Source organism: Oncorhynchus nerka, linkage group LG8 (assembly GCF_034236695.1).
Source record: "Oncorhynchus nerka isolate Pitt River linkage group LG8, Oner_Uvic_2.0, whole genome shotgun sequence".
Classification (NCBI taxonomy): domain Eukaryota; kingdom Metazoa; phylum Chordata; class Actinopteri; order Salmoniformes; family Salmonidae; genus Oncorhynchus; species Oncorhynchus nerka.
The window spans coordinates 6,182,950-6,192,949 of NC_088403.1; the positions used below are offsets into that span (position 1 = coordinate 6,182,950).

The 10,000-nt window shown below is 48.0% G+C and overlaps 2 protein-coding genes across 2 annotated transcripts in view; one reads left to right on the forward strand and one right to left on the reverse strand.

Annotated features, from left to right (window-relative positions):
* Positions 1-3,269, reverse strand: part of rtcb (RNA 2',3'-cyclic phosphate and 5'-OH ligase) — a 22,167-nt gene extending 18,898 nt beyond the window's left edge. The window contains exons 1-3 of the mRNA XM_065021265.1: positions 3,084-3,269; positions 2,771-2,849; positions 2,590-2,657 (exon numbers count right to left, since the gene is read on the reverse strand). Coding sequence (XP_064877337.1) covers positions 2,590-2,657; positions 2,771-2,849; positions 3,084-3,176 — 240 coding nt within the window. The 5' untranslated portion in view covers positions 3,177-3,269. The remainder of the gene's footprint in view (positions 1-2,589; positions 2,658-2,770; positions 2,850-3,083) is intronic.
* A 432-nt stretch (positions 3,270-3,701) lies between these two features.
* The window catches only part of LOC115123149 (uncharacterized), a 35,093-nt gene continuing 28,794 nt past the window's right edge, over positions 3,702-10,000 (forward strand). The window contains 3 exon segments of the mRNA XM_065021266.1: positions 3,702-3,788; positions 5,421-5,543; positions 9,876-10,000. The exon segment at positions 9,876-10,000 is cut by the window's right edge and continues 236 nt beyond it. Coding sequence (XP_064877338.1) covers positions 5,422-5,543; positions 9,876-10,000 — 247 coding nt within the window. The 5' untranslated portion in view covers positions 3,702-3,788; position 5,421.

The following is a 10,000-nucleotide window of genomic DNA, read 5'->3' on the forward strand; positions in this document are numbered from 1 at the left end:
GGCTAATTATGTGTCTGGGGAAACAGCCTCTTAGTCTGTGACAAGGCTAATTATGTGTCTGGGGAAACAGCCTCTTAGTCTGTGACAAGGCTAATTATGTGTCTGGGGGAAACAGCCTCTTAGTCTGTGACAAGGCTAATTATGTGTCTGGGGAAACAGCCTCTTAGTCTGTGACAAGGCTAATTATGTGTCTGGGGGAAACAGCCTCTTAGTCTGTGACAAGGCTAATTATGTGTCTGGGGAAACAGCCTCTTAGTCTGTGACAAGGCTAATTATGTGTCTGGGGGAAACAGCCTCTTAGTCTGTGACAAGGCTAATTATGTGTCTGGGGGAAACAGCCTCTTAGTCTGTGACAAGGCTAATTATGTGTCTGGGACAAGGAAACAGCCTCTTAGTCTGTGACAAGGCTAATTATGTGTCTGGGGAAACAGCCTCTTAGTCTGTGACAAGGCTAATTATGTGTCTGGGAGAAACAGCCTCTTAGTCTGTGACAAGGCTAATTATGTGTCTGGGGGAAACAGCCTCTTAGTCTGTGACAAGGCTAATTATGTGTCTGGGGAAACAGCCTCTTAGTCTGTGACAAGGCTAATTATGTGTCTGGGGGAAACAGCCTCTTAGTCTGTGACAAGGCTAATTATGTGTCTGGGGAAACAGCCTCTTAGTCTGTGACAAGGCTAATTATGTGTCTGGGGAAACAGCCTCTTAGTCTGTGACAAGGCTAATTATGTGTCTGGGGGAAACAGCCTCTTAGTCTGTGACAAGGCTAAATGTGTCTGGGGAAACAGCCTCTTAGTCTGTGACAAGGCTGTCTGGGGAAACAGCCTCTTAGTCTGTGACAAGGCTAATTATGTGTCTGGGAGAAACAGCCTCTTAGTCTGTGACAAGGCTAAATATGTCTGGGGAAACAGCCTCTTAGTCTGTGACAAGGCTAATTATGTGTCTGGGAGAAACAGCCTCTTAGTCTGTGACAAGGCTAATTATGTGTCTGGGAGAAACAGCCTCTTAGTCTGTGACAAGGCTAATTATGTGGGAGAAACAGCCTCTTAGTCTGTGACAAGGCTAATTATGTGTCTGGGAGAAACAGCCTCTTAGTCTGTGACAAGGCTAATTATGTGTCTGGGGGACAACAGCCTCTGGGGAAACAGCCTCTTAGTCTGTGACAAGGCTAATTATGTGTCTGGGAGAAACAGCCTCTTAGTCTGTGACAAGGCTAATTATGTGTCTGGGGAAACAGCCTCTTAGTCTGTGACAAGGCTAATTATGTGTCTGGGGAAACAGCCTCTTAGTCTGTGACAAGGCTAATTATGTGTCTGGGGAAACAGCCTCTTAGTCTGTGACAAGGCTAATTATGTGTCTGGGGAAACAGCCTCTTAGTCTGTGACAAGGCTAATTATGTGTCTGGGGAAACAGCCTCTTAGTCTGTGACAAGGCTAATTATGTGTCTGGGGGAAACAGCCTCTTAGTCTGTGACAAGGCTAATTATGTGTCTGGGGGAAACAGCCTCTTAGTCTGTGACAAGGCTAATTATGTGTCTGGGAAACAGCCTCTTAGTCTGTGACAAGGCTAATTATGTGTCTGGGGAAAACAGTCCTCTTAGTCTGTGACAAGGCTAATTATGTGTCTGGGGAAACAGCCTCTTAGTCTGTGACAAGGCTAATTATGTGTCTGGGGAGTCTGTGACAAGGCTAATTATGTGTCTGGGGGAAACAGCCTCTTAGTCTGTGACAAGGCTAAATATGTGTCTGGGAGAAACAGCCTCTTAGTCTGTGACAAGGCTAATTATGTGTCTGGGGAAACAGCCTCTTAGTCTGTGACAAGGCTAATTATGTGTCTGGGGAAACAGCCTCTTAGTCTGTGACAAGGCTAATTATGTGTCTGGGGAAACAGCCTCTTAGTCTGTGACAAGGCTAATTATGTGTCTGGGGAAACAGCCTCTTAGTCTGTGACAAGGCTAATTATGTGTCTGGGGGAAACAAACAGCCTCTTAGTCTGTGACAAGGCTAATTATGTGTCTGGGGAAACAGCCTCTTAGTCTGTGACAAGGCTAATTATGTGTCTGGGGGAAACAGCCTCTTATGTGTCTGTGACAAGGCTAATTATGTGTCTGGGGAAACAGCCTCTTAGTCTGTGACAAGGCTAATTATGTGTCTGGGAGAAACAGCCTCTTAGTCTGTGACAAGGCTAATTATGTGTCTGGGAGAAACAGCCTCTTAGTCTGTGACAAGGCTAATTATGTGTCTGGGGGAAACAGCCTCTTAGTCTGTGACAAGGCTAATTCTGTGTCTGGGAGAAACAGCCTCTTAGTCTGTGACAAGGCTAATTATGTGTCTGGGAGAAACAGCCTCTTAGTCTGTGACAAGGCTAATTATGTGTCTGGGAGAAACAGCCTCTTAGTCTGTGACAAGGCTAATTATGTGTCTGGGAGAAACAGCCTCTTAGTCTGTGACAAGGCTAATTATGTGTCTGGGGGAAACCGGTGGGATAATACAGAATGTCAATATGTCAGTTTATAGCTGGTTAGATAACGGTTGTCAGCGTCATCTCCACTGACTTATGTTAAGGACTGATCCGGACCAGACATCTACTTACATGGACTATACCCGGTAGAGCTGCAACGTTTCCAATCTGTTTCATGGCAGGGAGAAACCCACCAAAACCTGACGACAATAACAACAACAAATACAACCAAATCAGTCAAATCAACGGGGAAAACAATACAGGAGCTTGTCTGTTAACATGGCATCATCATGTTGTTGTTGTTGTTGTCTACCTCCTCCTTTACACGCGTTACGCAGCTCCTCAAACATCAGCTTCTCCAGGGACTCGTTGACGTAAAACACTCCTTCCACCTGGAATGAAATGGGAAGGATTTGATGAGCTGTCAAAGTCCATACGCCATATTAGGTTAGCTAAATTAGATAGCTTACGTAGCTACTACGCTCTTACACCTGATCTACATACAAAAGACAAGAGCAACAATAACAGAGTCAAGCTGGATAGTAGCAAGCCACGTCTGAAGCTATCAAACTACGGACATGTGCTAACGTTAATTCATTCCACATAAGTTCGTTTTAGCTAATCACCTGCATATTTGGGACGAATCCTTTCTTGATTCGCCAGCAGTTCTTGTCAATCTTGTCCAAATATTGTAACTCGTCATTGTACGATCGACTCATGATATGATTATGTAGCTAGCTGTTTATTCCACTTATATTTCAGCAGTGTCTGATTCAGTTCTGAACCAACAAACTACAACTACGGCAAATCAGAGGCGTCCGTACAAAACGCGTTTTGGAAAATTTAATAATGACGCAGCTGTAAATGTTTTTAAATTAATCGCGTATTACACCATATTATAGTCGTGCCTAACAAATACATGTTCCCTAATATCCTAGCAAAGTTTTATTTTTTGAAAACATTTGTGGTTATTATTTTCCTTTATTAGTCTTTTTTTGACTTTCCGTAGTTGAAGTCAGAACGCTAATCTCGTTCCGTAGTTGAAGTCAGAACGCTAATCTCGTTCCGTAGTTGAAGTCAGAACGCTAATCTCTTTCCGTAGTTGAAGTCAGAACGCTAATCTCGTTCCGTAGTTGAAGTCAGAACGCTAACATTTTTCCATCTAGTTGAAGCCTCTTCAATCTTCATTTGATAACATTTGTTGAACCATCTAAATATGTCAACTTCTGTCTTGAAGACAATTAAGACCTCTTAAGTTAACATGAACTGTATGGTGTGAAATGATTAAGGCTTGCAATAAGTTAATAACAAGAGAAAACAACTAAACTAAAGTGAGTGAAATGCTGCTGGCTAGCTAGCTACCAGATAGGTTAACCAGCTAGCTGCTCTTCTACATGTATGTTTGTATTGTTCTAGCTAGATAAACACCATCATACCAGAAGTGGGCTGTGCATAATAAAATGTATCTGTATACTGTAGGAATATCTAGACCAGTGTACCTGCTATAACGTTAGATTGTTACACTGATGAATGTTACCATTTTACTTTCATAATTCAGTCTTTCTTAACACAGTTGGCAAGTAATGAAAGTGAAAGAATTCCAGCTAGCATTGTGTTTCTACTGTAAAGAGGTCGTTGCCAAGTGTTTAGCCTTGTCACGGACTACTTCCAGTTAGCATTGTGTTTCTACTGTAAAGAGGTGACTTGGCGTTGCCAAGTGTTTAGCCTTGTCACGGACTACTTCCAGCTAGCATTGTGTTTCTACTGTAAAGAGGTCGTTGCCAAGTGTTTAGCCTTGTCACGGACTACTTCCAGCTAGCATTGTGTTTCTACTGTAAAGAGGTCGCCTCTTTGCCAAGTGTTTAGCCTTGTCACGGACTACTTCCAGCTAGCATTGTGTTTCTACTGTAAAGAGGTCGTTGCCAAGTGTTTAGCCTTGTCACGGACTACTTCCAGTTAGCATTGTGTTTCTACTGTAAAGAGGTCGTTGCCAAGTGTTTAGCCTTGTCACGGACTACTTCAGTTAGCATTGTGTTTCTACTGTAAAGAGGTCGTTGCCAAGTGTTTAGCCTTGTCACGGACTACTTCCAGTTAGCATTGTGTTTCTACTGTAAAGAGGACTTTCGTTGCCAAGTGTTTAGCCTTGTCACGGACTACTTCCAGCTAGCATTGTGTTTCTACTGTAAAGAGGTCGTTGCCAAGTGTTTAGCCTTGTCACGGACTACTTCCAGCTAGCATTGTGTTTCTACTGTAAAGAGGTGACTTGGCGTTGCCAAGTGTTTTCTACTTCGTTGTGAAAACCGACATCATGCTCAGAAAGTTGGGCGCTTTGTGAAAGGGTGTTTTGGAAGATGACCGTAATGATTCATGATGAACCAGGGAGAGAAGACCACAATTGGGTCTGAATGATTGAATTTCTGTCCTTAAAATGTCTGATCGTGTTCTGTGTTGGTTACCTAACCCTGTCCCATCGGCCTCCCTCTCTGTCTCTCTCTCTCCCTCTCTGTCTCTCTCTCTCCCTCTCTGTCTCTCTCTCTCTCTCTCTGTCTCTCTCTCTCTCCCTCTCTGTCTCTCTCCTCTCTCCCTCTCTGTCTCTCTCTCCCTCTCTCCCTCCCTCTCTGTCTCTCTCCCTCCCTCCCTCTGTCTCTCTCTCTCTCTCCCTCCCTCCCTGTCCGTCGGTCTCTCTCTCTCCCTCTGTCTCTCTCTCTCCCTCTCTGTCTCTCTCTCTCTCCCTCCCTCTCTCTCTCTCCCTCCCTCCCTGTCCGTCGGTCTCTCTCCCTCTCTATCTGTCTCTCCCTCTCTGTCTCTCTCCCTCCCTCTGTCTGTCTCTCTCTCTGTCTCTCTCTCTCTCTCTCTCCCTCCCTGTCCATCGGTCTCTCTCTCTCCCTCCCTGTCCCATCGGTCTCTCTCTCCCTCTCTGTCTCTCTCTCTCCCTCCCTGTCCGTCGGTCTCTCTCTCCTAAGCATGAAACTACGTGTGAGGATAAACAAGCAGACCAGCCGGTTGAAGCTGGAGGGAGAGGAGCCCACTCTGACAGAGCTCAACGTTCAAATCAGAGAGATCCTTCTGCCTTCACATGGCCTCAGGTTAGTTAGTCCCTCAGGTTAGTTAGTCCCTCAGGTTAGTTAGACCCTCAGGTTAGTTAGACCCTCAGGTTAGTTAGTCCCTCAGGTTAGTTAGACCCTCAGGTTAGTCCCTCAGGTTAGTTAGACCCTCAGGTTAGTTAGACCCTCAGGTTAGTTAGTCCCTCAGGTTAGTTAGACCCTCAGGTTAGACCCTCAGGTTAGTTAGACCCTCGGGTTAGTTAGACCCTCGGGTTAGTTAGACCCTCGGGTTAGTTAGACCCTCAGGTTAGTTAGTCCCTCAGGTTAGACCCTCAGGTTAGTTAGACCCTCAGGTTAGTTAGTCCCTCAGGTTAGACCCTCAGGTTAGTTAGACCCTCGGGTTAGTTAGACCCTCAGGTTAGTTAGACCCTCAGGTTAGTTAGACCCTCAGGTTAGTTAGACCCTCAGTTAGTTAGTCCCTCAGGTTAGTTAGTCCCTCGGGTTAGTTAGTCCCTCAGGTTAGTTAGTCCCTCAGGTTAGTTAGTCCCTCGGGTTAGTTAGACCCTCGGGTTAGTTAGACCCTCGGGTTAGTTAGACCCTCAGGTTAGTTAGTCCCTCAGGGTTAGACCCTCGGGTTAGTTAGACCCTCAGGTTAGTCACTTTCTCCTTCTGTTGCTAAAGGGCAATTCCATGGTAGATTCAGATTTTCACTCTAAAATGTCTGCCGAACAAAAAACATTGATTTCAAAGTTTAACAAACCATACAACTCTATGCACAAGGACGACTTTTAAAAATGGCCACTTACAATTTTCCCAAAATAACTTTAGAGGAAAAACTGGGCAGAAACTAAGTTTGCTCACAGAATAAGGGAGATTTTACTGTAATTCTGGAACCAAACTTTGCATCTGGAGTTTTCCCAGTAAATGTGGTCTTTCTAAATGTATTGTGTAAATTGTTCAAATTAAACTTAGAAATCAATGGTTTGTGTTTAGCAAACATTTCAAAGTGAAACATCGATGTCTCGGTGTAATTCCGTTAGCGTGGAAGGTTATTTTAAAGGTTTAACTTTAGCTGTATATTATGTGTGTTTATATATTGTTAGTGAAGTATGAGGACCACATGTTGAATGCTGTGAAGTTTCCCCATAGTGGTTGGGGTTCAGATCCTAACTCTCCTCTGTCCCCCACAGCCCAGATCCTAACTCTCCTCTGTCCCCCACAGCCCAGACACAGAGTTCACCTTGTCTCTGAACGGGGTTCAGATCCTAACTCTCCTCTGTCCCCCACAGCCCAGATCCTAACTCTCCTCTGTCCCCCACAGCCCAGACACAGAGTTCACCTTGTCTCTGAACGGGGTTCAGATCCTAACTCTCCTCTGTCCCCCACAGCCCAGATCCTACCTCTCCTCTGTCCCCCACAGCCCAGACACAGAGTTCACCTTGTCTCTGAATGGGGTTCAGATCCTACCTCTCCTCTGTCCTCCACAGCCCAGACACAGAGTTCACCTTGTCCCTGAACGGGGTTCAGATCCTAACTCTCCTCTGTCCTCCACAGCCCAGACACAGAGTTCACCTTGTCCCTGAACGGGGTTCAGATCCTAACTCTCCTCTGTCCTCCACAGCCCAGACACAGAGTTCACCTTGTCCCTGAACGGGGTTCAGATCCTAACTCTCCTCTGTCCTCCACAGCCCAGACACAGAGTTCACCTTGTCCCTGAACGGGGTTCAGATCCTAACTCTCCTCTGTCCTCCACAGCCCAGACACAGAGTTCACCTTGTCCCTGAACGGGGTTCAGATCCTAACTCTCCTCTGTCCCCCACAGCCCAGACACAGAGTTCACCTTGTCCCTGAACGGGGCTCAGATCCTAACTCTCCTCTGTCCTCCACAGCCCAGACACAGAGTTCACCTTGTCCCTGAACGGGGCTCAGATCCTAACTCTCCTCTGTCCCCCACAGCCCAGACACAGAGTTTACCTTGTCTCTGAACGGGGTTCAGATCCTAACTCTCCTCTGTCCCCCACAGCCCAGACACAGAGTTCACCTTGTCCCTGAACGGGGTTCAGATCCTAACTCTCCTCTGTCCCCTACAGCCCAGACACAGAGTTCACCTTGTCTCTGAACGGGGTTCAGATCCTAACTCTCCTCTGTCCCCCACAGCCCAGACACAGAGTTCACCTTGTCCCGTTCAGATCCTAACTCTCCTCTGTCCTCCACAGCCCAGACACAGAGTTCACCTTGTCCCGTTCAGATCCTAACTCTCCTCTGTCCCCCACAGCCCAGACACAGAGTTCACCTTATCTCTGAACGGGGCTCAGATCCTAACTCTCCTCTGTCCTCCACAGCCCAGACACAGAGTTCACCTTGTCCCTGAATGGTTCAGATCCTAACTCTCCTCTGTCCCCCACAGCCCAGACACAGAGTTCACCTTGTCTCTGAACGGGGTTCAGATCCTAACTCTCCTCTGTCCTCCACAGCCCAGACACAGAGTTCACCTTGTCCCGTTCAGATCCTAACTCTCCTCTGTCCTCCACAGCCCAGACACAGAGTTCACCTTGTCCCGTTCAGATCCTAACTCTCCTCTGTCCCCCACAGCCCAGACACAGAGTTCACCTTGTCTCTGAACGGGGTTCAGATCCTAACTCTCCTCTGTCCCCCACAGCCCAGACACAGAGTTCACCTTGTCCCGTTCAGATCCTAACTCTCCTCTGTCCCCCACAGCCCAGACACAGAGTTCACCTTGTCTCTGAACGGGGCTCAGATCCTAACTCTCCTCTGTCCCCCACAGCCCAGACACAGAGTTCACCTTGTCTCTGAACGGGGTTCAGATCCTAACTCTCCTCTGTCCCCCACAGCCCAGACACAGAGTTCACCTTGTCTCTGAACGGGGTTCAGATCCTAACTCTCCTCTGTCCCCCACAGCCCAGACACAGAGTTCACCTTGTCCCTGAATGGTTCAGTTCCTAACTCTCCTCTGTCCCCCACAGCCCAGACACATAGTTCACCTTGTCTCTGAACGGGGTTCAGATCCTAACTCTCCTCTGTCCCCCACAGCCCAGACACAGAGTTCACCTTGTCCCTGAATGGTTCAGATCCTAACTCTCCTCTGTCCCCCACAGCCCAGACACAGAGTTCACCTTTTCCCTGAATGGTTCAGATCCTAACTCTCCTCTGTCCCCCACAGCCCAGACACAGAGTTCACCTTTTCCCTGAATGGTTCAGATCCTAACTCTCCTCTGTCCCCCACAGCCCAGACACAGAGTTCACCTTTTCCCTGAATGGTTCAGATCCTACCTCTCCTCTGTCCCCCACAGCCCAGACACAGAGTTCACCTTGTCCCGTTCAGATCCTAACTCTCCTCTGTCCCCCACAGCCCAGACACAGAGTTCACCTTGTCCCGTTCAGATCCTAACTCTCCTCTGTCCCCCACAGCCCAGACACAGAGTTCACCTTGTCTCTGAACGGGGCTCAGATCCTAACTCTCCTCTGTCCCCCACAGCCCAGACACAGAGTTCACCTTGTCCCTGAATGGTTCAGATCCTAACTCTCCTCTGTCCCCCACAGCCCAGACACAGAGTTCACCTTGTCTCTGAACGGGGTTCAGATCCTAACTCTCCTCTGTCCTCCACAGCCCAGACACAGAGGTTCAGATCCTAACTCTCCTCTGTCCTCCACAGCCCAGACACAGAGTTCACCTTGTCCCATTCAGATCCTAACTCTCCTCTGTCCCCCACAGCCCAGACACAGAGTTCACCTTGTCCCGTTCAGATCCTAACTCTCCTCTGTCCCCCACAGCCCAGACACAGAGTTCACCTTGTCTCTGAACGGGGTTCAGATCCTAACTCTCCTCTGTCCCCCACAGCCCAGACACAGAGTTCACCTTGTCCCGTTCAGATCCTAACTCTCCTCTGTCCCCCACAGCCCAGACACAGAGTTCACCTTGTCTCTGAACGGGGCTCAGATCCTAACTCTCCTCTGTCCCCCACAGCCCAGACACAGAGTTCACCTTGTCCCTGAACGGGGTTCAGATCCTAACTCTCCTCTGTCCCCCACAGCCCAGACACAGAGTTCACCTTGTCCCTGAACGGGGCTCAGATCCTAACTCTCCTCTGTCCCCCACAGCCCAGACACAGAGTTCACCTTGTCCCTGAATGGTTCAGATCCTAACTCTCCTCTGTCCTCCACAGCCCAGACACAGAGTTCACCTTGTCCCTGAATGGTTCAGATCCTAACTCTCCTCTGTCCTCCACAGCCCAGACACAGAGTTCACCTTGTCCCTGAATGGTTCAGATCCTAACTCTCCTCTGTCCCCCACAGCCCAGACACAGAGTTCACCTCTGAACGGTTCAGATCCTAACTCTCCTCTGTCCTCCACAGCCCAGACACAGAGTTCACCTTGTCCCTGAACGGCGCAGATCTTCTATCTGACTCTGGTCAGACTTTGTCCTCCTGTGGCATCGTCACTGGGGACCTGGTCTGTGTCATCTTGCCTCCATCTGTGG